We start from the raw sequence: 27,443 nt of genomic DNA, 5'->3' as shown, positions 1-27,443 counted from the left end.
TTTTCTTTTTTCATTAATTCCCTTGAAATTCTTGACCTTTTCTTTTTCCATATGAACTTTGTTGTTATTTTTTCTAGGTCGTTAAAATAGTTTTTTTGGGAGTCTGATTGGTATAGTGCTAAATAAATTAGTTTAGGGAGTATTGTCATCTTTATTATATTTGCTCGCCCAATCCAAGAGCATTTAACATTTTTCCAGTTGGTGAGATCAGAGTTAATTTGTATGGAAAGTGTTTTGTAGTTTTGCTCATAAAGTTTCTGATTTTCCCTTGGCAGATAGATTCCTAAGTATTTTATATTATCAGTAGTTACTTTAAATGGAATTTCTCTTTGTCACTCTGACAGTTGGATTTTGTTAATGATATATAAGAATGCTGATGACTTATGTGGGCTTATTTTGTATCCTGCAACTTTGCTAAAGGTGTGGATTATTTCTAATAACTTTTTAGTAGAATCTCTGGGGTTCTCTAAGCATACCATCATATCATCAGCAAAGAATGATAATTTGGTTTACTCATTGCCTGCTCTAATTCTTTTAATCTCTTTATCAATTCTTATCGCCAAAGTAGCATTTCTAATACAATATTGAATAGTAACAGTGATAGTGGACAATCTTGTTTCATTCCTGATCTTATTGGGAATGGTTGCAATTTGTCCCCATTGCATATGATGCTTACTGATGGTTTTAAATAGATGCTATCCAGGCACCATTTGTTAAGAGTTTCCTATGTGCTGGTTCCTGCGCAAGGCATCCTGGGGCATGGTGAGGGACCCCTGGGATCTTCATCTCCTTCGAAGGGATAACTAGCTGCTGAGTGTCCCAAGCATTTGCATGGGACCGGGGGCAGGCAGAAGGCCCCGGATTTCTTTGTCAAGGGGACTCGCACCGAGGAACTTCCCTTCTTCTCAGCTCACTCTGGAGCTAACTCGCCAGAAAGCTGGCTGGGGGAATTGAAGGTTGAATGACTTGATTGACTCAGCCCCTAGTGTGTCGGGCAGAACTTGAACCCAGGTGTTCCAAGGGCAGCCCCCTATGCCCTGCTAGAGCTGGGCTCCTGGCGGGGAGCCGGTTTTCGAACATGAAGGAGATGGAGGGACACGTGAGGGCAGAATGGAAGCCCAAGTGCTCCTCCTGGGACAGTTGGCACTTTAGCAAAGGAGCCAGTTCTGTGACTCTTTTTGAAAAAACAGGAGAAAAGATGACCCCAGCCTGGGTGGGGGGGGGCAGTCTGCCATTAAGGAGGCTCAGGTTACTTGTCCTTTAATATATAGAAAGATCAGTGGAAGGGGAGAGGAAAGAGCCCGGGCTTGTGAATTGGAGCCTCTGGCTGCTCTCTCCCTCCTTCTGCCCTTCCCTGGCCCTTTGCAGCTTCCCTAGGGCCTGTGGAGCCGTCAGCCTCGTCTCCCGGCTGGGCAGATAAGGAATGGCCTCCTTTTCTTTAAGGGTTTGAGGCTCAGGGATGCTTTTGTGGAGCTGAGAGGACTGAGACGGGGAGCAGAGCACTGCCCGCCCGGCTGGGCCCCAGGGGAGGACTCTCCACGACTCTCAACATTTGGTTTCTCCCCTTTTGTAACTCCGTGCGACCCCCCCCCGCCAATCCCCCACCATCCTGCAGCTAGTTCTGTGAGAGAGAGCAGAGGCAGGAGACTCCCTCCTCCCATTACCAGCCTGCGCTGGCAGAGCACTTGGTACGGGGAGGCAGGGAGCCCTGGCCCGACCGGGGAAGGGCGACTTTCCCTGCGGCCCAGCGGAGTGATCAGGGAGTGTCGAGCGGAGCAGGACGGGAAAGTTGCCGGGAAGTCCAGCGGCTAAGGCGGCCGCGGAGCTGGCGGAGGGCCGGGCAAAGGAGGTGCGAGCGTCTCCTACATTGCCCCCCTCTCCCCTTCAGAGAGGGCACCAGGGCACGGCTCCCCCTCCGTCCAGTTCCTCAGCTTCCCTTCCTTCTCTCCTCTTTCTTTTCTTCCTCTTTTCCCGTCTTCCTGCCCTTCTCTTTCTTTTCCCCCTCGTCGTTCTCCCTTCCTTCTGCCCTTTCTTCCCCCTCCTCTTTCTCCTTCTTCCTACGCTCCGCTTTCTTTTCTCTCCTCTCCTCTTCCCTTCCTGCCCTTCTCTTTCCTCCTTCCTCCTGCCCTCCTCTTTTTCTCTTCTCCCCTTCCCTTCCTTCTCTCCTTTTTTTCTTCCTCTTTTCCCTGCCTTCCTGCCCTCCTCTTTCTTTTCCCCCTCCTCTTTCTCCCTTCCTCTTGACTTCTTTCTTTTCTCTCCTCTCGTCTTCCTTTCCTGCCCTCGTTCTTCTCTCTCCTCTTCCCTTCCTTTTCTCCTCTCTCTCCCCCCTTTCTCCCCCGCTCCTCTTTCTTTCTTCCCTCCTTTCAGTTCCCCATCCCCGTTTTCCTCTTCCCGTTTCTCCCCTCCCCCTTTCCTCGCCTCCTCCCTTTCTCCCTCCTCCCCATCTCTGCCTCCCTCTCCGCTGCTGCCCTCCTATTCTTCTCTTTCTCTTTCCTCCCTCCCCCTTGGCTCTTCTGGCTGGCCGCCCTCTGCCTCCAGCCCGCCCCAGCCCCTCCCTTCCTTACTCCCCACGCGGGGGTGTGGGGGGGAATGGCCCGGGGAGAGGAGGCGCGCACCTGGGGGCAGCCGTGAGCCGGCGCCCCCTCAGCCGCTCGGGCCACTTCGGAGGATCCTCGACTGTGACGCGGCGGAGGCGCTGCCCTCGGCCCGGGGCTCCCACGGAGGGGCGGGGAGGGCCCTCGGGCAGGGCAGGGCGCGGGGTCTGGAGGAGGATGTGGCCCGTGGCCCGGCTCTTGGCTTCTGCTCCCCGCTGAAGGGACTGGGAGGCTCGGGGGCGCGCTGCCCGGGACCGGGGGTCCCGCCGCGGAGCTTCACCCCAGCGCTCCCCCCGCAGCCATGGAGTCCCCCACCAAGGAGATCGAAGAATTTGAGAGCAACTCCCTGAAATACCTCCAACCCGAACAGATCGAGAAGATCTGGCTCCGGCTCCGCGGGCTGTGAGTATGCCGCCTTTCGGGGTCCCCCGCCCCTGCCCCTTCCGGCAGCGCGACCCCCCCCAGTGACCCGAGCAACAACCCAGCGCCCTCTGCGCCCCACGTCCCGCTGGCTTTTTTAGCGACAGCCCCGGGAATTCCACATCTGCCTCCTGGTTAATTACAGTCACCCCCAATTGCCCCCCAACCTCCCCTCCCCCCCAGCCCTGGGCTGGCTGCTGCCGGGGACTGGATTGTTGGACCCCGGGAGAAAAAGTTTGGGGCCACCCTGAGGGTGCCCTGAAGGACGCTGGGCAAAATACAAAAGCCAAACCCCCAAACTCCAACGGGGAGAATCCCCAGCCCGGAGAGTGGTCATGGGAGCGGTGGCCGGGCCGGGCTGCGCAATGTGACCCCGAGAGTTCGTCCCTTCTCTCCCCCTTCCCCATCTCATCTGACTGACTTTGCCCAGAAGCTTTGGCAGCAGCAAAAGCGCTTGTGGGAGAGAAGGGCTCCCTGGGGGGATTCTGGGGGGCCGGGAGGGGGCTCCTAGCAGCAGTGAGGGAGCAAGAAACGGGGCTTTGGCTGGGGGCTTCCCCGGGCTGGGTGGGGGCAGTGTGTTTGTGAGTGTGTAAGTGTGTTTGTGCTGGTTTGTGAGTGTGTGTCTAAGTGTGAGTGTGTGTGTGAGTGTATCTGGGAGGTGACCAGGAGGAGACTGGCCAGCACTGCACAAGTATTCTGTAAACACCGAATTGCTCACCTGGGTCAGGAAGCTGGACAGAGGATTCAGCCCCTTGTTAGCCAGACTCATGTGAGACTGTCCCTGGCCCGGACCTGCTGCTCTCGAGGCTGCCCTCTCCTCCCCTCCCCCTGGGCTGCCCCTTGGAGCTCCCCCTTCCTCCCCAGGGAATAGAAGGGAAGGGAAGGGAAGGAGCCCTGGCCAGGGGAGCCACCTCCGGGTCAGGTTGGGCGCGCGCCTGCACAGGGCTGCCCCTTGAGCCGACTTGTGAAAACCCCAACCAAGCCAGGGCATTTCCCTGGTAGAGGGAGCGTGTGCTGGGAATACTTCCTCTCCCGACGCAGGGGGGACCCCTGCCTTCTCCAGGCACCAAGAGGGGACCAGGGTCACCCGGCCCTGAGTGGGGCTTCAGGGTCAGGGGGCCAACTCCTCAGTCACCTCTCGGCATCCAGGCAGAATCATTGGCTTTCCGGAGGGGCTTTGGTAGCCTCGGGCTGCCCCAGTTGGAAGGGACTGCAGGAATCCCGGCCCAAGCAGGGCATCCACATGTGGGCACTGCCAGGAAGCCCTGGGCTATGGGGGTACCAGGCGGGAAGGCCAAGCTGCCCGCTTTTATCCTAGGCTGTCAGGGGGTGATCTCCCCACTTTGGGCTGTATTGCCCATGCTGCCCTTGGGGGGAAGCTCCCTCCTACAAGTCAGTGACCCCGCTGGGCCTGAGATGCCCGAGCTACCTGTGGAGATGGCGGTTCTGTGTCATCCACCAGCACCAGGGCTTTGTTCGAGTGTGGCCGGGCCTTGGGCCCCTTCCAGGGCCTCAGATGGTGCCTCGCTCCAGCTCTTGCTCTCCCAAGGCTCTGTGCTTGGCCGTGGGTCGGCTGCCCGTGGCCGTCCAGAGCTCCTGCTGAGGATGCTCGCAGGGCCCTTGTTTCTGGCTCCCCAGAGGAGGGAGTGTGGTTTAATAGTGGGACCCGTCTTCGTTCTAGGGAGTGCTGGGTCTGGTGGAAGAACTGGGGGTTTCTGGTTGAATATTATTCTTTCATGTGTTTCTAAATCTCTCCCCTTGCTTTGCCCTCTCTGGGACTCCTGTAGTTCTGACATGTAGAGAAAACATTAAGAACTAATGTTTGCATGAGAAAAACTCCCTAAAATTCTACATTTTTATTACCTCAATAATGAGATCTTATTATTATTTATTAATAATGGGAATGATTATTTTAATTATCTTAATAAGGATTACTATAGTTCTTGTTCTGACTACTCTGGTGACCTTTACCCCTGTTCTGGCATGGCTCAGTGGCCTCCGAGACTTGGGGCGAGACCAGCCGTGGGACTGTGGATGAGTCACTTTGGCCCCCGGGCTCTTGAAGACTTAAGTTGCAGAGGAGCTGCATTGAGTCTGCATTACAGAGATGAGATCACAGACCCGGAGCAGGCCCTCCCCTCCCTGGTCTCCTCATGGGGTACGGTCACATCGTAGCAGAGGCGGGTGGCACGGGAAGCGGGAGCGGACTCCGGCACCAGGAGCCCGGTCCGGGGCCTGCCAACGAGTACTGGTGACTGGCCGCCCCCCGGCAGGCAGCGAAGGTCAGTCACCCCAGCCCACGGCCACTGTTTTCTGAGTTACAGATCAGGGAGTGAGCAGCACTGGCGGAGGGAATCTCCACACTGAGCGTCCCCTCATATGGAGGAAATCCTCCACCCCATCCTCTCGTGTGTGTGTGTGTGTGTGTGTGTGTAAATATATATATACACACACACATACATATATATAATGTGCATGTATATGCATGCATGCATGCATGTATAACCCACATACACATGCATATATAACCTACACACATGTATAGATACCTACATAGATATGTATATACCTACTTAAATGTGTATCTACACATATACACATGTTACATTTACATGTGTATCTACACATACATACATGTTACATTTATATATCTATGTGTATATACAGCCATACAAATACACATATACATAAATATGTAAAATGGCTTCTCTCCTTTTTTCTGTGTCTCTGTTTCTCTCCTTTCCTCTGTATCTGTCTCTCTCGTACTCTGTCTCTGTCTCCTCTCTCCACTTGACAACTGCCTTTTCTCTGCATGTTCAAATTAACACCTTCCTGATCTATTGCTCCAAATTAGCAGAGTACATCAGGACACGGGCTAATGGAGCTATAATGGCCTGTCGGGTCTGAAAATTGCCCAGCTGTGAATTAGGCAATAAATCACTGCTGGTGAGCTGTTGCCATAGCTCTGTCCGGGGATTTCGGGGGGAGTCGTATGTGGATGGACGGCCTGCCAGGAGCCGTGTTCCTCCCGTGGATGCAGCCTTAGTGTCCATCCGTTGTGATCGTGAATGTCATTGCTTTGGTCCAAAGTCACCCCTGTCACTCCTCCTTTTACCCTGGCAGGGAAGGGGCACCGGGGTCGGCTTGTCGGCTTCTCTGGCCGGGAATGGTGGGAAGTTCCAAGTCCTGCCATGTGATTGCCAGTCAGTCCTGGGGACTCTGCAGGCCCAGTCTGCTTTGGGTGAGATTTGGTCCCAGAGCGTGGGTTGGTCTGTGTGGTAAAGGGAGTTCTCATGCTGGGATAAGATCCCAGGCCCAGGCTGTGGCCCCTTCCCAGGGGATGGGCTGCCTCAGCTGCTCTGGGGGAGCATTCTCGGAGGGCGCCAGCCCTGAAGTGAGGAAGCCAGAACCGAGCCGTGCTTCCTGCCTCAGATGGCACTTGTAGCCCTCAGCACAGTACTCGGCACACAGTCAGTGAGGGACGTGTTCTCCTCTCCTTCCCCCAGAACTAGTATAAGCCCCGAGCCGCGGGCAAAGCCCGCAGTTCTGGGTGCGTGACCCAAACCTCGCTGACTCGGGGCTGCTGTCCCGGGGCACAGGGTGACCCTCATTTCTCCCCACCATGTGAAGGAACCTCCGCAGAGAGGCGGCACAAACACGGCTTTTTGAATGTCCTGGCCGGCTCCCGTCCGAGCCGGCTGATATGTGACAACATGCATCAACACATCTGTCCGGAGCATCCCCCCGAGAGCGCGAGGCGGCAGGAATTTTTAGCTCCAGTTCACATGTGTGGACTCAGAGGCACAAACAGAGATAATTAATATGATTTGCTAATTATAGCTGACATTTTCAGAGAACTCGATGGCTTCCCGAGAACTTTGATGATATCATCTTATTTGAGCCTTCTATGATTCTGGGAGGAAGGGGCTGCCCTTAGTGAGGAAACTGAGGTTGGGAAGTTTAAGGGTCGCCCCTTTCCCTTGACCCCACCTAGCACCCAGTGTGCCTGGGAGAAGGAGGAGGAGGCCTTAGGGAGCTCCTCTAGTCGAAACTCATCTTACAGATGAAGAAACAAAGGCTCGGAGAGATGAGGAACCATTTGCCAAGGTCAGAGAAACAATTGCTATCAGAGCTGGACACTTCTAGAGCATTTTCATGTTCACAAAGTGCTTTAATAGCTACTAGTCATTGATATTGATGTAACGTTTCAAGGTTTGCAGAGTGCTTTGCAAATATTATCCCATATGATCCTTACAACAATCTGAGGAAGTAGGTGCAATTATTATTCCCATTTTACAGATGAAAAAAGAAAACTGAGGCAGAGAGGTTAAATGACAGAGTCACAGAGCCAGGAAGTATTTTGGGATCCAATTTGAAATCAGGTGGTCTTACCTTAAAATTTTAATGATGATTCTCTGAGTTCAAAGGACTAAAAACAGATCAGCTCAATGAGCAGGTAAGATAGCCATGAATTCTGAGGCAAACAGCATGAAACATGGCAGCAACAAATTTGAAGAAAATTCAGTGTGTATGCGTGCGCACGTGTGCATGTGTGTGTGCACATGTGAGTGTGTATGTGCATGCATGTGTGTGCACATGTGAGTGTATATGTGTGTGCATGCATGTGTGTGCACGTGCATGTGTGCACATGTGAGTGTGTGTGTGTGTGTGGGGGGGCCTTGGATCAGGGCAGTGCATAGATGTTAAATTCAGGGAAAAGTCTATGACTCCAAGCCTCCCTGCATGGAGAGAGCAGAGAGGCCCTGGGGCCAGAATGGCCTTCCTGGGGGAGGAGGTCAGAGGAGAGGAAGCTCTGGGGCAGCTTCCTAATTTAATGAATTATTCTCGCCAAAGAAGCACTTGCTAACTTTGTTTAGCTCCGTCCCGCTGAAGGAGTGTAGTGCTCTTCTCACCCTCTGAGTTTTAGGGTCCCCACTTACCTCAGCCTAGTTACAGCCACGGGGAAATGTCCTACTTTGGAGGTTCCTTTTTCAAATGAAAACATGTTGACCACCTTTGGCTTTTCTGGCTTTTCCTGATATCTTCTCCCAGAAAGCTGACCGGCAACAAAGGATAAAATAATAAAGAGAACGAAGCACATCTGGCTGTACAAACATATCCAATAAAACTGTTACATTCAGTTCTTAAACCAAGATCCCCACCCCCTCTCTGGAGAATGGGGGAGGCTCCTTTTCACATTGTTTTTGGAGGGCCAAACTTGGTCATTCTCATTTCACATTCAGGTTTTTATTTTTTGTTTCTTTTCATGGACATGGGATAGTCACAAGAATCTAGAATATTCTTAAGACGTCTTATTTGATCTTTACAACAGCCCTGGGAGGTAGATTATTTATTTCCATTTTGGGGAAACAGAGGCAGAGAGCTTCAAGTCTTGCCCAGAGTCTCATAACTAGTAAGTGTCCGAGGCCGGATTAGCACTTGAGCCTTCCTGACCTCGGTCTGGTGCCCTCGCCCCTGCACCCCGTGGCTTTGGATACCGTTTCCATCTTTGCATCCATTCGTAGAATCCTTTCTGGCTTCTCCTTTTCATCACATTCACTGTCTTACGGCCCCTGAAGTTTCTTACATAAGCGCATCTTTGGGGAACTGGGGTTGAGCCCCATTTTCCCCTGATACAATTTTCTTTTCAGTGTTTTTCCCACTGAGGAGTCTTGCCTCTTTCAGCTGGCAGAAATTGTTGAAAGGTGCTTAGCGGCCTTCCATGGACCTTGCTCTGCTAGGAAACGTATACATTTGTTCATTGTCCAATGGAAGCTGTTTTCTTCCTAGATGATTGGGAGAGGAAGAACCATGGCTTTAGGGGATCAGAGCTGGAAATCACCTTACAGGCGCCAGATCCGCCCCCTTCACCCCATTCTGTATGTGGGACAAAGCCACTGAGCTTGTTTTTTTATCCTGGATTTTTCTTGCCTCCAATCTGCCATGTAATTCCTGATGCCATAAAGGGGCTTCAAATCTGTTCCCAAACTCTCAGTTTCTGTGGATCGCTGCCAGCCCTGAATCATTGAGCTACATGACGTCCCACCGTATCGAGAGAACCGTTTGCGTCAAGCTCGATTATGCTTGGCGTGTATTGCTACTACGGGTTTCCTGATCGAAGGTGCCGTTTACTTATTCCTCCCATGCAGCCGCTGGGGAGCTCGGAATCATTTTCTATTTCACTTTATGTAGATCAGAACCTTCTTGTGTGTTAGCTAGATTTTCCTTACATAAGGCAGGGAATCTCTCGTTAGTCCTTTCTGAGGCCCCCGAGAGCAGAAACTGTCCCTTCCCTCTCTCTGTGTTCCTGATGCTTAGCACGGTCCCTGGCACACAGTAAGTCCTTAAAGGACTGTAATTTAAGAAGGTCTTTAAGGACCAGGCAATTTTTTATGAATAGGTTCAGTTAGTCCTTCTGGTATTAACAAATGCTAGTTGACCGATGGTGATGTGGAGTCAAGGGGAACTGGTCCAGGAAGTATCCATGACATTTTCCAGGGGATGTTGGAAGCCTTTATTCTCTATCATTTCCCAAGATTTAGAGCTTGGGGAAGATTAGACTGATTTTATGGATGAGAAAATGTAAACCCAGGGATGTGATGGCTTGCCCTAGGTCACATAGGTAGGACATAATCTGCACCTAGTGGAGACTCACTAGAAAACTTCCAATTTTTAATTATTTTTGCCTGTGCTTTCAACATGTTTTAGTTAGAAAGCAGCCCTGCTTTGGGTTTGAATATCAAATTCCATATTTTCATTTCTAACTTCTCTGACCGAAACAGGAAATGGTCCTTTCCCCCCCCCTCAATTTCCCTAATGAGAAAATGGAGGGGAGACTAGAGGCCTGTTTTGTATAACTTTTGAAGAGGTAACTCTGAAAAATGATTTTTGACTTTCTGGCCCATAAAAGGGCATGGGACGTACTCAGGGATGGTTCCTGTGTCAAGAAAGAATTCTCTAACAAGGAAATAATGTAGTTCTACAGTAATTGTATAAATATAACTTGTTAATGTTATTCCAGCAGGCTTTTATTAAGCAGGTAAGCAGTACTCAAGCATTTCCTGGCAAATGTTAGTCAAACGCATGGCAACAGCTGATGAAGTTAAGGAAAATGCAGAGCTCTTAGATGGAACTCTTTGTATTGAGGAGGTCAGTTGCTTGTCACTGTTTTAAACAGGCTTGATGAGTTAATTGATTTAAGAAACCTTCATTCTAGGCCCTGTGATATTCAGGGATTTAGATCTCTATGGATTCCTCCAGCTCTGGGTCTGGGATCTTAGGACCTCAGGGACTTGGTGACATTTTCCCTGTCCTCTCGATTCTACTGAAAGGCCGCAGCCAATGAACAGATCATTGGGGCGGGGGGAGGACTAATGAAGAGGGTACCCAGGAAGACTTCCCTTGGGAGGAAAGCTTTGGAGCTGAGCCTTGGGGGAGCTAATCATTCTCAGAGGCAGCAGAGCGGAGGAGAGTATACCATCGCCATGGTGGACAGTCTGTGCAAGGATGCGGAGGTCCAGGATAGAAAGCATCCCTTGCAAAAGTGTGGATGGGCATAGGAAGCAGTTTGGAAGGGTTGGCTGGAGCCAGATGGGCAGATGTTGGGATGAAGAGCCAGTATTTTAACACAGAGGAAATGGTATCGCTGGAGCTTCTGGAGAGAGACATGGTCGGGCTTGTGTGCGAGGAGGATTATTTTGGTAGCTGGGTGGGGGATGGATTGGAAAGAGGAGAAAACTGAATGTCGGGCTTCCAATAATGAGCCGAGACTGCCGAGAACAAGATGCTGTCAAGGGCTCATTAAAAAATCAGTTCTCCAGGAAGGTCATAGAGTCAGCAAAGATCAAGTCCAAGCTTCCTTTACCATAATAGGACCATACAGAACCTGGAACGGAATAAGCATTTCATCATTTCTTGTTGGTTTTCTGACTGGGTTCAAGAGAATTGATACCATTATTACAGTGACCTGTATGATAAGGTGATGATTTAATTTTTCAGAAAGATTATGTGAAGCTGCGTTTGAGTGTTGAAGGTATTTTACTCCCTTCTAATACCTTCCAAATTGGAAATCCATATGTAGGAAGGGCAGTTAGCACATTCGTTACTGAAGGTCTTGTTTGTACTCGTACTCTGAAAGAAAATTCTTTGCCAGCTTAATCAACATTTGCCTTGGCTATAAAACATCTGTATTATTATTATAATCAGTTTTACTTGCTATATTTTTAGAAAGGAAAGACTGTTAAGCTTGAAAGTGTCCACATTAGAGTCTCTAGGATGATAGAAACCCTTTTGTTCAAGGTTTAGGAATAGAAACTAGACCCAAGGGAGTTCATACTCAGGGAAATCTCAGATGAGGCCTTTTACCTTCCAGTTCAGGTTGCTTTTTCTATCCAATTTAGAAAATAGTCTTATAAAGTTGTCTGAAGCACTGAGTGGTCAAGTGACTTAGTCACGGTGTCATATGGTAGTGTTTGAACTCAAATCTCCCTGACTTCAAGTCACATACTCATTTACTCCTATATACTACTTACCTAGTTCAAGTTATATGAGGATTAATTAAATCAGGGCTTTAAAAATCTTTTTTGTATCCCGGACCCCTTTGGAAGCCTTGTAAAACCTGTGCATTACTCAGAATCAACTTTTAAAATGTTCATGATAAAAGGAGATGCTAAATTTCAGTTAGTGGTTAATGAAAATAAAAATGTGAGGAAAAAAATCTTCCCATCCAAGTTCATATACTCCCTGACATCTATTTCTGGACCGGATTAAGAATTCATGAAAGGAAGGGTGGAAGGAGCTAGGGATGTTTATGTGAAGAGCAAGAGATGGAGAGAAAACATGAGAGCTGCTTCCTAACTCTAACATTCTGTAATTCTTTCAATTTTTCGAAGAGACAGCACGTGGTACACGGACTAGAATTGTTTGATCCCAGAAGATATAACCAAGAAAAAATCTAGATAGCTACAAAGAGGAAATCTTCGATTTGATGGTCAGAAAAAAACTACAAAACTTCCCAACAAGGAGTACTAATGAAAAGTGAGATGGGCTGTCGAGGAGGGAGCACGTCTCCCTACACTGGGGGTCTCCACGTCAGGGCTGGGTGAGCGTTTGGCAGGCATTTTGCCAGGGGACTCTTATTCAGGGAGAGCTTGATTTGGATGACCTTTCAATGCTGAGAGTCTGTGACTCCTTTAGAATCACTCTTTGCTGAAGGTAGAGAAGACAGCTGGGCCTGAGGTAGGAAATTTGAGACTTACGCACAATAAGCAGAAGCTCATACACGCAAAGACACATTTAATTTAAGCATCTTACTAACATTTAATGACTAAAAAGGATTCATTCAAACATTCAAATGACTATACTTGACGAAATCAGTTTAAACATGATTTAAATTAATTGATGAATTTGTGAATTGTTTTTCTGCGTCTTTGGATCCAAGTAGCAAAGTGTAATGTTCTGACTGGCTTTCTGGAGGGCCTTCGGACCAGCCTTGGTCTCAGCAGAATAATCACTAGGAGAATAGCCAGGGATGAAGTCCAGAGTCTTTATTGTCTCCTTCATGGTCTGTCTCCTTCCCCTGGGGCCGGCCTAACTTTCTAGGGAACTTTGGTCTCAGTGGAGAAGTGGAGGACAGGCCGGCCACCATGAGGGGCTCTGTCTTCAAGTCTCTGAGTCCTCTGATTTCTTCTCTATCTCCTAGTCTCTCTTCCCTCCCAGATCTCTTAGCTCTTATATACTCCATTACAAATACATCATCGTAGGTGTCAACTTGTAGAACTCTACTAAGTGTATACTAGAGAGTCATTATCTCATTTCCACCGAATTAATACCTTGTTGTAAGATTCCCTGTCTCAAGTACACTTGGGCCTCTACGCCAAAGGGTTAGCTTCCAATTTGTATCATGCTCTAAGTACTCCGTGTCCCCTTTTCCAATATGTTTGTGGGAGCAGAAATGGGGTTACAGGGAACTGAGGGCTAAGATCAGTTGGCCCTGAACTTGGCCACTATATAGTGATGTTTTTGGCCATGGCAAGTTAAGAAAGGACTTAAAAGAGAAAGTACTTTTTAATGAATATGAGCCCCAGTTTCATCTTTAGATGTGAATTATGTGAAAATATTCATTTAGGTGAGAGAGATTTTTAGGGACTTAGGCCGTGGTCTTGCAACCTCCTTTTGTATGGCTCCATCTGTGTAGTAGGGATGGACAACATAGACTTTCATTTCTAGAGGAGATTTCTGTTTCCCTTCCTTTTGGTGAGGAGCTTCCCGTCTCCCCAAAATGAAGGAAAGCGAGTTTGGGCTCACGGGGTCTTGCCTGGTCTATCTGTGGCCTGAGGGTGTGATGAGAGACTCAGGGGTCCTTGGGCTGCGGGAGCCTTTGGCTTCTCCTCTCCCCATCTGTTCTGGTCCCACACCCTTGGCGTGGCTTTCCCATTTGGAGAGGAAGCTTTGGGCGGCCTTAGACTCTCAGGGGATTCTGGGCAAGTCCCCTCCCTCAGAGCCTGAGCTTCCCTGAGTAGAGGAGGAGCCTGTGTGTCCCAAAAGTGAGAAACCTGCCATCCACACAGCCTTGAGGCTTTCACACACACACACACACACACTCACCACTCACACACACACATGCACACTCACACACACGCACACTCACACATACTCACACATACACATGCACACTCACACACACATACTCACACTCACTCACACTCATACACTCGCTCACACACACATACACTTGCACACACACACACACACACACACACACACACACACACCCTACATAGTGATTGAAACCAAACCACACATTTTCAGATTCTAAGTGGATTGTGCTAGAACTGAGGGAGGGCCGGGCTCCTGTCTTTGCTTTTGGACCCAAAGACCTTCCCTAAAGGCTCATGGTGAGACCCTCAGCAGTCTCCCCCACTGCACTGAGGAACCTTTGGGCTCTGGGTGAAAGGCAGCTCATTCACTCTGACCAGAATATCTTTTTTTTGAAAAACAATTATCTGCCAAGCGTGTGTGGGCAGGATCATGTTTTCTCCCATTTCTGCACAAACACTCTCCTTTGCCAGCATCAGAAGCGCCTTATGTTTGTGTCTCCCGTGGGCACGTCTGCAGGGCTGTGAAGTCCTGGGGCCCGGGCCCGGTGTGGGACCCCCGTGGGTCCAACGCCCACCTGAGCTTCGTGCTGCCGTGGGGAGGGCGCTGGGCCCGGATTCTGGGGCCTGGGATTTCGGATCTGGCTCTGCCCTTCGCTTGCTGTCCATGTGGCCATGGATAAGTCTCTCTCTCTCTCGGTCAGTCTCCTCTTGTGCCACATAAGCGTGCCGCCTTCAGCCCCCTGTCCTAGCTCCTGGGTGGCGGCCTCTGTAAGATTCAGGGCTGGACTCGATGGTCTCTTCAGACCCAAAGTCGCCGCCGCTCGCTGCAGCAAGAATCCGTCCTGCGGCCCACCCAGGGTGTGGAGACATCCCAGGCCGTCCCCCGGGCTGCTTCCTGTGGCTTCCCGGGGTCTCTGAGCTCGCTGTCCAGACAGAGGAGTTACCGAGGGCAGGGTCACAGGTGAAGGTCATCCTGGTCCAGCTGCCTCCCCCGGAGCTGCCCATGGCTGGCTGTCATTGGGCCGGTGCTTTCAGGGCAATATTCATTCTCCTCACCCCCTCAGGAGCAGGTGAGGGTGGCTCAGGGGTCATGTCCCCTTCCTGAGAACAGAGACTCAAAGCTTACTCCTTTTGCAGGGGCCTCAACCATGTACCAAAGACGGCGCTTCACCTCAAAAGGGCCCTGGAGACTAGCGGAGCCCGTGGGGAGCGGGGATGGCGGCCCCCTCCTCTCGACTTCCTCCCCCCCACTTTGGCGCTCCCAACCCTTTGTCAAGCGGCCCACCAGGCCTGCCCTCAGGTTCTCCCTGGTCTCTTGGCTTACCGAGGAAATGGAGGTCGCTGGTGGCAGGCACCTTCTTTCCACCCCGCTGTCCCCCCTTTGCCCACCTCCTCCTGGCCTTTCTCCTTGCCAAGCTCCCTCACAGCCCCGTGCTCCCTTGCGGCCCCGTGCTCCCTTGCGGCCCCGTGCTCCCTTGCGGCCCTGTGCTCCCTTGTGGCCACATGCTCCCTCATGGCCCCAACCCCATGCTCCCTCGAAGCCCCGTGCTCCCTCATGGCTGAGGAGGGATCCCCTCAGATTCTGGCAGGGGACTGAAAGCAGATTGGGGGGTGCACATGGTGAAGGCCTGGCCAGGGTTCCATCTCACAGTGATACACGTTTCATGCATCCACACGCGTGCACTTGCATTCGCAGAGAGAGAATCCTGTCCGTGTGTGTGTGTGTGTGTGTGTGTGTGGGCCAGTGCGGGGACCTCCAGCCTCCACTCAGGGCTCCTGTCCTGAGGACTTCTCGGAGACACACTGCGGCCCCTGCTGCCCCGGTCCCCTCTCCCTCCCCTGCCCTCTCTCCTCCACTCCCCAAATTGGGAATAAGCCCTGGTGAGACCAACATTTTAGTGACGGAGCCTTTCCTAAGCTCCGTGGGTGATCCTGGCCCCTAAAACCCAGTGGCAGCCACTGGCACTGGGTGACTAGGAGGGACAGATTTGACAAATTCCTTCCTGGGGGCACGAGGGACAGCGGGGGCGAAGCCACGGGGCTCTCACTCTGTTACCCCGGCCCAGAAATGCAGCACAGACAGGAGGAAATGGGGCAAAGCCCAGCGTAACTCCCTGGGATGCACTAGCAATGATAGCGGCCCCTTTTCTAACCTTTCCGGTTCTCCTCTGGGCTTAACCACGGCTACCAAAGGCAGGCAGGAGAGGCGTCCGAAATAGTACGGATGGGGAAACTGAGACCCAGTGGGAGCCATGGTGTACCTCCAGAAACAGACCCAGAGCCATGGTGCACCCCCAGAAACAGACCCGGGTGGGAGCCAGGGCACACCCCCAGAAACAGACCCATTGGGAGCCAGGGTGCACTCCCAGCTCCTGGCAGTGAGTTTCTTGGTGGGCTTAAAGCTCCCCTCAGTGGCGCCCCTGAGCCCCCCATCGGAGCTGGCTTTGTTTGGCCCTGAAGTCCAGTCTCCCATTACAATAAGGACATTAGCGACCATCACTTCCTCCAGGGCATCAGAGGTACATGCAGGGAACCCGGGCTCTCTGAATACACAATCAGTGCTCTTTCCACTGGACCACCCCACATTCTCCTACCTTCTCTTGCCTTTGGGCGAGTAATCACTCATGGCAGACGTTCAGGAGAGTTTGCAAAAAGCCTGTGGTACAACAGAAAGGTGCCGGGGAGCCTGGGTTCCAGTCCTGCCTCTGACACCTGTCATTCACTTTGCTCCTCAGTCTGAGGGCCCTTTTCGCCCTGAGCTGTCGCATCGTGGGCCTCAGTTTCCCCATCTGTAGACTAAGGCAGGTGGACTAGATGTCTCCAAGTCAATGGAGGTTCCAAGATGCCTCCATTGAGGCAAAGTAGGAGCATCTGTGTATTCCCACACTGCCCCTCTGCCCTTTCCTTCTGGCTCACTCGTTCCCCACCTTCTTCCCCTAAGAATGGATCCCTGATGGCCCCACAGCTCCTCCGCCCAAAGGGAAATTCAGGAAAATGGAGCCCTGTGGGCTAAAATCCAGGAGGGCCGAGGAGGAGCAGAGCCGGCCCCCAGTAACGACCACGAGGCACCCAGCAGGTGCGGGGGGCGGGTTCCTCTCCCTGTCTCCGACCCAAGCTCGTTGCCCCGACTCCTGGCCCTGGGAGCTCTTTTGTGACGTGTATTTGTTTTTTCCCCACAGGAGAAAATACAAGAAAACGTCCCAAAGGTAAGACGTCTCCCCGAGGTGGGGGCCCGGGGCTGTTGGCTGGCATTGTTGCAGCGGGAGAGCTTTGTCTGGGGACGTTGAGGTCCAGGTTTGGCCCTTGGGGGGGGTTGGTCCTGGTCTCCTGGCCTGGGCTTCATTATCTGCACCCTCCCCAAGTGGCAGCTATGGTCCCCGCGTTTCTGAGTCAGGACCCGGGGCCCAGGGCCCGGGAGGAGAGCTGGGCTAAACCTGCCCCTTTGGTCACTGCGGGACATAGAAGAGACCGGCTAAGTTAAAGTGGCTGCGGCTCCCACGCCATCCAGAACCTGGTTTCCACCGGCCCTTGGGCTGTGTCTGGTCTGTGAGGAGAGGGGCCCATCCCTAGCGTGTGGCAGCATGCGCCTGGGCCGCAGGCGCTCCGGATTGGCTCACGGACTACTGATGTTTGGGAGAATTGCTGGGACCCTCTTGTCTGGACCCGTGATGTCCCCAGTGAGGGGGAGCCCAGCTTAGAGCCCCTCCCCCCTCCCCCTGGCGTTGCTGCCCGAAGGCCTTGGCCAAGCTCTTCCTCCCCATGGGGGCCAGAGACTGGTCGGGCTCCAAGGCTGGGTCCTGCCCTCACTGTGTAAAGGCCGAGAACAGGGAAGGCACTCAGCTCTGTGGCAGGTCAGGGTTTGTCCTGGGAGAGAAATGAAGCAAATGCTGCTCTGCACTTTCCTGATGAGGAAATGGGGCCCAGGAAGGAGAGGGGGGTGAGGCCAGATGCTAGGGAGAAAATGGCAGAGCCGGAACCCAGACACAGACCCCATGATTGCAAGTGGGGTTTCCTTCTGTGCCATGGTGGTTACAAACTGATATGTTTGTGTCTGTGTCTGTACCTTTCTCCATCTCTTCATCCCCCTTTCTCTCTTTTTCCCTTTCTCCCTCTGTCTGTCTCTCTCTCTGTCTGTCTCCTTCTGTCTCTTTCTTTTTCTCTATCTCTTTCTGTCTCTCCCCCTCTTTTTATCTCTTTCCCTCTATCTCTCTTTTTCTCTTACCTCTCTGTTTCTCTCTCTCTCTCTCTCTCTCTCTCTCTCTCTCTCTCTCTCTCTCCCTCCCTCCCTCCCCCTTTCTCCCTCCCTCTCTCTCCCCATCTCTATCTTTCACTCTGTGTCTCTTTTATAGCTCTGTCTATATACATCCATCTTAAACAAGTTAATATTTTATCCTTTTATTTTTCCTCAGTTACACGTAAGAACAATCTTAACCCTCTTTCCTTCAAACCCCGAGTTCTAAATGATTTCCTCCCCATTGAGAAGACAAGAAACCAGCCACCGCTGGTCCGTGTGTGCTTATGCAAAACACATTTCCATAGAAGACTTGCTGTGAGAGAAAACAGAGAAAAACCCAAGAAAAATATTCATATGCTCCATCTAAAAATGAGAGTTTGGTATATAGACTCACATTCATGCATATGGATCAAGGCATATACACAGAGGTTTTTTTTTAAGCCACGGGGGATACAGAAGCCATGCTTTTTGCCTCTTATTTCTCTCTCTCCCATTTGGATCTAAGCAGTGACAGGCAGGAAATCAGAAGGCCTTGGTGTTCCATAGATATATCTGTGTCTAGGTCATTTTGTCTCCCTCTCTTCTTTCCTTCTTCCCTCCATTCTATGTCTCCCTCTTTCCCTCTCTCCCTCTCTTCTCTTCTTGCCTCCATTTCTTCCTCCTTTGGGATCTGGCTCTTCATTTTCATTGGCAAGGTGGGGAGGAAACAAGGAGGGAGGAGGGGTGGGCATGGTGTGTGGATGACTTGCCACCTATATTCTCCTTTGGGCCCTGATGTAATGGTTACCTTCATTAGAATTGGGCACCTGAATGGTCTTCTGATCTCTAGGGACTTCCCAGGATCCTTCTTGTTTTTTTAAGTCTCTCTGCCGATTGCTGTTGGGGAGCTCTTTGCCTGTATTTGTGCTTACGTGTAGTTTATTGTTATAGTTATAGTTATAGTTATAACTATAGTTATAGTAATTATAGTTAATTATTGGCCCCCAAGTAAGGGAATGTGTTTTACAGGGCATTGTGTGAGCTGGGAAAGGACTTTGTGCTTTTCCTCTTGGAATCTTCCCGATTCCTTTTTGCCTTGGACATATTTTCTGCTCTTTTAAGTCTTGTATGATAATTGCTCTTCAGAAACTAAGATAAACAGGCATTTATTACCCACCTATTATTTGCCAAGTGCTAGGGATCTTTTAGGCTTTAGAGACTCAAAGCCAGAATGAAACAACTCCTGCCTCAAGAACTCCTTAATTGCTGCATCTGTCTGCTAGTCCCAGGGGAAGTAAACTGAACACCACAGCAAAGAATAGAGTGGACGTAAAGCAGATTTAGAGATTGAAGGGGCCTTAGAGGCCATTGGGTCCAGTCTTTCATTTTAGAGATGATAAAACTGAGACACAATTTCAGTGTTACCCAGCTAGAGTGACTCTGGGGCAGGATTTGAATTCGTCTTTCTTTCCTTAACTTTGCCACTTCAGTCACTGTTGTTGGTTTTCAGTCATGTTTCCCATGATTCCATTGGGGGTTTTCTTGACAGAGATACTGGAGTGGTTGGCCATTTCCTTCTCCATTTTACAGTTGAGGAAACTGAGGCAGACAGGGTGAAATGGCTTGCCCAGGGTCACATAGCTAGAACGGTCTGAGGCTGGATTCGAATTTGGGAAGGGGAGGTTTCCCGATTTCAGTCCCTGTGTTCTGTTCACTATGGTGCTCCCTAGTTACCCTGCTCTATTCACGAGCTGCCTCAATTTATCCTCTCATTTGATGCATAAATTATTTTACAAATGCCCAGAAAATATGAAATTCCTAGAACTGTGGCATATTTTTCCGGGAGAAATCAGACGCTGGATTTGCATTCTCACAGCTGAGGCACAGTTGCCAACATTTAGTCCTTTCTTGTAGGGGTTCACCCAAAGAAATGAGGTCTCGATAGCAATAACAGTAAGAATAGCACATATTTCCTTAGCACTTTACGGTTTGTAAAATGCCTTGAAATTAGTTTTTTCTAGTTTTGTTCTTACCACAACCGTGGGAGGTGGGTGCTGTTATTGTCCCCATTTCCCAGATGTGGAACCTGAGGCAGCTTTCTCAGAGTCACACGGCTGGTAGTTGTCCGAGGTGGGACTGGACCTCGGGTCCCAGTGCCGGCTCTGACCGCTGTCCCACCTAGCCGTCTGGGCTCAGTGGGCCGTGCTGTACCTGAACTCTCTGCTTCTGCCCCAAGCCCCAGCCCGCAGATTTCCCCGAGGCAGACTCAGGGTTGAAGTCCATTACACCCAGATCCTGGGCCGCTAACGCACTTGACATCTGCTAATGGGCTTCAGCAATGCCGCGGGCCGATCCGGCCATGCTGAGACATTAACAAGCCCCGGCTGATGCTCGGGCGCCATGCTGTCCCCCAACTCCTGGTTGGTTATTCATGCTGCCATTTTGGAACCACGGACTGGACCTGGAGCTGCCAGACTCCAAAACTTGGAGCTCTTCTGCATGGGCTGCCAGAGCCCCTGGTCCGATTGACTGCATGCAGGCAACTGCAGATGGAAATTAGTCGTTTTGATTGGAGGGCAGGTCGTTCAGGTCTCATTGACCTTGGAAAAGAGACTCCAGTCAATTCGGTTTTGTTTTGTAGGGAGGGAAGTCGAGCGCTGTGAGGGAGATTTAGAAAAGGGTCATTTAATGTAAGAGCCACTGGGTACCAGGCTCTGTTCCCCCAGTATAAGGGCAGCTTCTTGTGGGCAGGGCTGCATCTTGGCATTTGTTTCTTTTACACCGGCATACATAAGGTGCTTAATAAAGGATCTTTGGACTTAATTAGAATAAGAAGAACAAGCTGTTTTCCCTTGAACAAAATGAGATTGCCTTATAGATCCAAAATACAGATTTTGATTTTATGAGGAGCCCCCTTCCTGCCTCTGGTCCTGTAATGTCCTCCACACCTAAGCCGTTAGCTTGCACTCAGTCTCTTGTCAAGTGCTTCTCTTCCCAGGAAGATGAAATGGGGTGGCCCGGGCCATCGGGGATCCCTCTTCCTAGACATCCCCTCATCCTTCCCTGGGCACAGCTCTGACCATAGCCCTCTCTGCTCTGGGAAAAAGCTGCAGGGGCTTCCCCTGGGACACATCCCACGCCTTTGTCACGTCTTCTTCCATCCTTTCTGGATTTTCTTCGATCCCTCTTCAGAGCTGGCTGGCCCATTTGCTTCTCCGTGTGCTGTCGGATGGTCTCTCCTTCCCTTCTTCCTCCCTTGGGTTGTTTGGGACTCCAGCTGACGTGCCTTGTCCCACTGGAGGCTTCCTACTCCGGGACACATCCCACGCCTTTGTCACATCTTCTTCCATCCTTTCTGGATTTTCTTCGATCCCTCTTCAGAGCTGGCTGGCCCATTTGCTTTTCCCTGTGCTCCGTGTGCTGTCGGATGGTCTCTCCTTCCCTTCTTCCTCCCTTGGGTTGTTTGGGACTCCAGCTGACGTGCCTTGTCCCACTGGAGGCTTCCTACTCCTCCAGTTGTGAGTGCTCCTCCAGCCCTCCACATTACTTTGTATTTAACATGTTAGTGTGGGGCAGTGTGAACTCCAGTGTGGACTTAGCTTGCTTGTTGAGATTCAGGTGGAGGGGCTTTGTCTGTCTGTAGTCACCTGGGCAATGGCTTTAAGAAGAACTGGCTTGTGGGTTCTCAGTAGGGGGTGAATCTCAGGGCAGGAGAGTCCATTCCCTAGACAATGAGGATTCTCTGAAAAATGGTCCCATACCATGTGCTTTTAGGAATCCAAAAGAAGCTTTAAAAAATAAACCCAAGTCTGGTTCCAGATAACTTCTCCACCTCCCCTCCCCCCCCAGTCCTTTCTTCTGGGCCCAAACAGTGAGCTGAATCCTTCTTCCTCACGGTATCTGAAGACAGCATCATGAGCCACCTGAGCTTTTTTTCCCCTTTCCCCACCCCTCACTTGCTGCTTAAGAGCCTTCACTATTCTGATTTTCCTCCTCTTCAGATTCTAGTTCATAAATGTCCTTCCTAGACTGTGATGCTCAGGGCACACCAGAAGCAGCGTGTGCCACACTGAGAATTCCCACATCCTGGGCATGATTCCTTTCCTCATGATGCCTAAATTCCCATTGGCCTCTTGGGCTTCCCTCCTGTTGATCCATGTAGACCTCATTCTGACTCCTTCCCTTCCATCTCTTATGTGGTTTCCCAAAGTACTTTGCCTAGTTCCACTCTCTATCCTATTTTGTATTTGTGAAGTTGATTTTTTGATCCCAAGCATAAGACTTTACATTTATCCCCAATAAGTTCGTTCTGGTTTGACTTGTCCAGTGACTTAAGCTGTCAAAATATTTTCTTGACTAATTATGAAAAAAAAAAAAAAACATGGAAATCAAAGGCTATGTTCAATAAGCTTGGGAATCCACATTTTGCTTTTGTGTGACAGGATATATATATATATTCAGTTCTTGTTGAGTTGTGATTTCACTTTCTGGGCATATTTATTGACCTTCAGAAGTTATTTTAATTAAAGAAAAAATAAATCTTCCTGCTCTCAGGGTAATTATAATACTTCCTAACTTAATTGGAACCCTTTCGGCTGTCTCTGTACTTAATAAGATACCATGCAAATCTCTGCAGCACAGGGCAGGGTGGCCTCCTTGTGATAACACTGGATTATACTTTGGCTTTTAATGGAAATGTCTCTCCTTCCTAACACCAGAGTTTTAGCCAGAAGGGAAGTAACAGGTGAGATCTGCAAAGTCACCGTGAAGTGTTCACTTTTCCTCTCACTCCTCCCCTCCTATGGTCAATCAGAAGCCAAGTCCTCTTGACCTGCCATCTGCCGCATCTGTCCCATCCATCCCTTCTCTTGCCTGACACAAGCCCCTCCCCTGGCTCCCAGGACCTCTGGCCCAACTGGTAACCCTTTGATTTATCTCCTCACCACAAATTTCTCCCTTTCTAATCCATCTTTTAGGATTATGGAGCTGACAAACTGATATTATTAAAGCCTGGGGCTTATCCTGTTATTTTCCCCTTCTCCCCAAGAAGTTTCTGGGATTGCCAGTTGCCTCCAGGATTAAATACGGCATCCTGACTTTGACATTTAAAGCTCTTCTTGATCACGGTTTCGGCCCATCAGATCAGCCCGACAGTCCCTCTTCAAGTGTTTATTAACTTCCAGCCATTGTGCTAGTACGGATGTGCAGATCTAAAAGTGTGATCGCTGGCTCTCTCAAGGAACTTAAAATGCTCCTCGGGGGATGCAGCTTATTCTTAGATAAATAAATAGGGGATGTACGCAAAATAAATACCCTGTGATTGGGAATGAGACACTTGTTGGGGAAGTCTCAGAAGGCTCCGAAGTACAAAGTAGCCTTTGAGTTGAGCTTTCAGGGAGCAGAGGTAGGCTGGGAGATATTTCAGGTATGAATGATATCTGTGTAAAGAGAAAGAGGTGCGGGGTGAATAACAAATCCTGGACATGGCCGAAAAGTCCAGCCTAGTCGGAGCTTAGAATATGGTAGAGAGAGTAATGGATAATCAGTCTAGAAAGATGGACCAGAGCCAGGTTGGGAAGGTCAAACAAGAGTTTGTATTTTATCCTAAAGGGAATGGAGAGCCAGTGAGGGTTCTTGAAGTGAGCATTAATATGGCCAGGTCTGGGTTCTGGGAATATCAAATAGGCAGGTATGTCGAGGCGATCAGAGAAGGGGAAACTGGATGCAGAGAAAGCAGTCAGGAAATTATTGTAATAAGGTGGCCAGGTGAGAAATAAAGAGGGACTGGATCAGGAAATCATAGTATGAGAAGAGAAGGGAATTGGAGGGATGGTGAGGAGGGCTAATTATTGGCTCTGGAGTGAGAGTCGAGGACGACTGAGGTAGCGAACCTGGGTTTCTAGAAGAATGCCGGTCTCATCAGCAGAAATAGGGAAATCCAGAGAAAGGACGGCTTTAGGTTAAAAGACCACACGCTTCGTTTTGGATTTGTTGAGTTGGAACTGCTCCTAGAATGTTTAGGTGGAGATGTTGAGCTGGCACCTACCAATGGAGCTGAATCCCAGGAGAAAAAAGAAGTCTGGGCATAAGAGATAAGCAAGCTGTCTGCATAAAAGCAGTGGTTGGATCTCTGGGTGTGGGGGATTACTGAGAAAGAGTAAGGAGACCAGAGGAGAGTGGGAAAATAAACCTTTTCATACCTTGGACCCGGAGGACCCCCAGTTAAGCTTTGGTGATAGCTTGGCGCCGATGTAGGTAGGATCCCCCCTGACTACACAGCTCACCTTTGAGTAAGGGTTTTTGTAACGGCACATAAGTGCCATGGAACTAAAAGGAAGAAACCATAAATGGCGTTATAGGGCAAATATTAAGAGATACCTAGGCAAGAATATCGGAATCGCCATTGGGGCCATACAAGTATCAATTACCTATTTTGTGTTGGGTTTTTTGTTGGGCCCTGGGGATTTAGAGAAAGACAAAAGAGAGGCCTTATCCTTGAAAGATTTATATTCAAATTATCCAGATTTGAAAGGGGGCAGATAAGAGCTCGTAAGGTTAGGGAAAATTGTGGCTAAGGGATAGTATGGTGATTTTATTCAATTGGGTTTGAAACTCCTATGTCTGATCTCCTGCAAGCCTTGGTATTTTGCGTCTCACATGTTTGGGCTTCACTGAAAAAGATTGCGAAGTTCCCAAAAGTCGATTCAATTGTTCTTAAGTAATGAGCATGAGGGGGAAAAATCTCCCACCACCATGTTTTTCTGCCTAAAAGAGACTATTTTAGTACTTAATAGCTTTGAATCCGCTGAAACTGTGAGTCAGTCACACACAAGTGCGTAACCATTTATGCATAAAAAGTAAATAATGAAAATAGACTTAGAGAAAGGAAAAATTGCTCTGTATTTTTCTCCTCTCTGTGAATTAGCTGCTCATCCCCTTTTCATGGTGGTTTCTAAACTGGGGAACTGATTTTCTCTCTTTCCCTTTGTCAAAATCTTTGAACTGAGTGGAGGTGAGGGCAGGGACCTGCTTCCATCAGAAGGAGGCATTTATTAAGGGCCTGCTGTATACCCGGCATCGGGCCATACATTGGAATCCGAATGGAGGATTCCTCTAGGAACCCCAAAGAACTTATATCCTAAGAAGGGAAGATGACAAATAAAGGGAGGCTGAGAAGGTGAGGGCGGGTAGTTCAGGTTCTGGAAAGAAGGGGCCAGTTGGAGGAAGGGGCTCCAGGGGCACTGGGGACCTCCAGGGTGAGGAGGCCAGGGATGATGGGAGTTTCCAGCATGGTAGAGAAAGTTGGAGGAGTTGGAAGGAAGCCAATCCTGACCAGGGATTTTTGTTTTTATTTCTTATTTTTATTTTGCTTTTGCTGCTTCCGATTCTGACCTCTGAATCTGGGATGCTCCGGGATACCACCCTTTCCCCAATCCTTTTCTTCAGCTTCTCTATTCTTCTTCTGCTCCCTCCATCATCTTGCCTCTACCTGCCCCACTTACCCCTACTTTTTCTGTCATCCACAATTTGAATGTTAAAATCAGTGTTTAAAGGCAGCAAAGGGAGCTCGCCAGCCATTCAGTCCACCCTCAGCCTACCCTTGGCGTGATCAAAAAGCCCCATGTCCCATAAGGGACACCCAGCCTCTGCTTCCTCCTCTTAACCTCCCCAGGCAGCTTGCTGTACTTTGGAATAACTCTTGAGTTAGAAGACCCGGGTTCAAATTTCTCTTCTGTGACATTATCTCTGTGGTCTTAGGGGAATTACTTTACTGATCTTGGGCCCCGGTTTCTTCATCTGTAAAGGAGGCGATTAGGTTGAATGGTCTCCGAGCTCCCTTCCAACTCTTAAACCCATGGCCTGAATTTTCAGGAAGCCTTAATCTGCCCCTTTATGACTTTGCCTCTTTGTTCCTCGTCCTTCTCTCTGGATCTAAACAGAATAAGTATGACTCCTCTTCCGTGTCCTACACACTGACAAATCCTACAGTCCTGTCGATTCAAAGAAAGCTATTAGATTCTCCCTAAAATCATCTTCTTATGAAATGGTGTTCCTTTCTCTGATCGTCCTCCTATGGATATAGTCTGTGTCTTTCTTACTCTGGCAAAGGGAATGGGGTTAGTTGGGCAGGGTCTAGTCTTGATGAAACTAATGTTGAGGGATTCCTGTTCTCTTGGAAAGGAAAAGGACTAGATTTATGATTTCATTAATTTAGGACACTGTCTGCCAATCAGGGTAGGTCAGTGCTTTCTGGGCAACTTATTGTGTTAAGTCTGCCATTGCTCTGAATTGTTAAGTGACTTATCCAGAGTCACACAGTCAATGAGACAGAGATGGGGCTTGGATCCAGTTCTTCCTGGGTCAGCACTCTCTTCACTACTAAACCATGCTGCCCCTTTGTCTTTGACAATGTTGAAAAAGCATTCCTTTGGACTTTTAGCCAGGAATAGGAAGAAAGTTGCTTAGTTTAGAGCTTTGCTTCTTAAACGTGGTTTGTAAACCTATTGTGTGTGTGTGTGTGGGGGGGGTTTCATAATTGAATGTAGGGATTGCAAAATTATGATTTGTTATTAGCAAAAGTTTGATCTGTAGACCTATTTTATTATTTATATACCCATAGTCATGTAAAAATTTCTTAGGCGAAAAGGGATTGTGAGTTTCCACTCTTAAAGTTTAAGAAGCCCTGGTCTAGAGAATGAAGGTTTTGACTTCCTTTCTTTGAAACTCAGTCCATCTTTGCCCTTCCCTGGTCCTGCGCTCCTTTCCCATTTTCTTCTTTCTCTAAAAGATTTTGAGGAGTGCAGAGCAATTGTATCATTTGCTTCTTTTAATCCTTTAGAGTATTGTTTATCTGAGCTGCGGGACTTGAATTCATTGAGGACAGTTTAGTGGTTTCTTCCAATCTCTTCATTTATTTTTTGACTTTTAAAGTCTTGTTCCCTTCTTCCCAGTTCAAGGATCTTTGTCCTTGAAAGAGAAAGCAAACAAGATATTGAAGCCTTTTCCGTTATCCATTATCATCCCTAATTCTGAGCAATGATTCTATTCCCTTTTGGGTCCCCTACTATCCCCAATATAACAACCCTACCCTGGTTTTTTTCCCCCACAGTAGCTTTAATTCATATCCTCCATTAGTTCTGGCCCCGAGCGCTCTGGAAGCTAGCTCTTCTTAGGGTTTTGTGTGTTCATTCTCAGTGACTTTTCTCTGCTCCCATCTTCTGTACATTTTAAATTTTCATTGGTCTGAGTCCCCTGCATAGCCACATCAGTCTCTTTGTACGACTTCTCCTTTTCTTTTTCCTTAGAATCACTTTTGTAATTTATGCCCTTCACCCATCCTGGGCCAAATTCCCTCGTAGAATATTAGGTCATGAGTCTACCTATTTATTTATTTATTGTCTATCCTCTGAAGTCTGTTCCTCCTTAGTCTAGGATGCACGCTAGGCTGTGTCAGGCGGCCTTTTCTTCCATCAGGAGCTTTGCATTTCACCGACAGGTCACTGCCAGGTTTTTCTTGCCCTTCATCCTTTCTTGAAGCCAGATCTTCAGGCCTTTGTCTTCCTTTTGGTAATGACTCATTGTCCTGGAGAAATGGTGTGGGCGACTGCCAGCTCTGGG

At 49.4% G+C, this 27,443-nt stretch overlaps 1 protein-coding gene across 11 annotated transcripts in view; it reads left to right on the top strand.

The window, feature by feature from the left end:
- The window catches only part of PDE1C (phosphodiesterase 1C), a 366,823-nt gene that overhangs the window by 139,927 nt on the left and 199,453 nt on the right, over window positions 1-27,443 (top strand). For 4 of the 11 annotated variants that reach the window (XM_031952709.1, XM_031952761.1, XM_031952776.1 and 1 more), the window contains exons 1-2: window positions 2,454-2,996; window positions 16,792-16,818. The exons of 1 other annotated variant lie outside the window; for it this stretch is intronic. In XM_031952709.1, coding sequence (XP_031808569.1) covers window positions 2,896-2,996; window positions 16,792-16,818 — 128 coding nt within the window. In that variant the 5' untranslated portion in view covers window positions 2,454-2,895. Of the gene's footprint in view, window positions 1-2,452; window positions 2,997-16,791; window positions 16,819-27,443 lie in introns of those variants that run through there. 6 more of the 11 variants (XM_031952722.1, XM_031952728.1, XM_031952742.1 and 3 more) reach the window with 3 other exon arrangements.

The sequence above is a fragment of the Sarcophilus harrisii genome, chromosome 1, assembly GCF_902635505.1.
Source record: "Sarcophilus harrisii chromosome 1, mSarHar1.11, whole genome shotgun sequence".
In the NCBI taxonomy this organism is placed as follows: Eukaryota; Metazoa; Chordata; class Mammalia; order Dasyuromorphia; family Dasyuridae; genus Sarcophilus; species Sarcophilus harrisii.
Note: the sequence above shows the minus strand (reverse complement) of the source record. Positions and strands in the feature narration are given on the sequence as shown.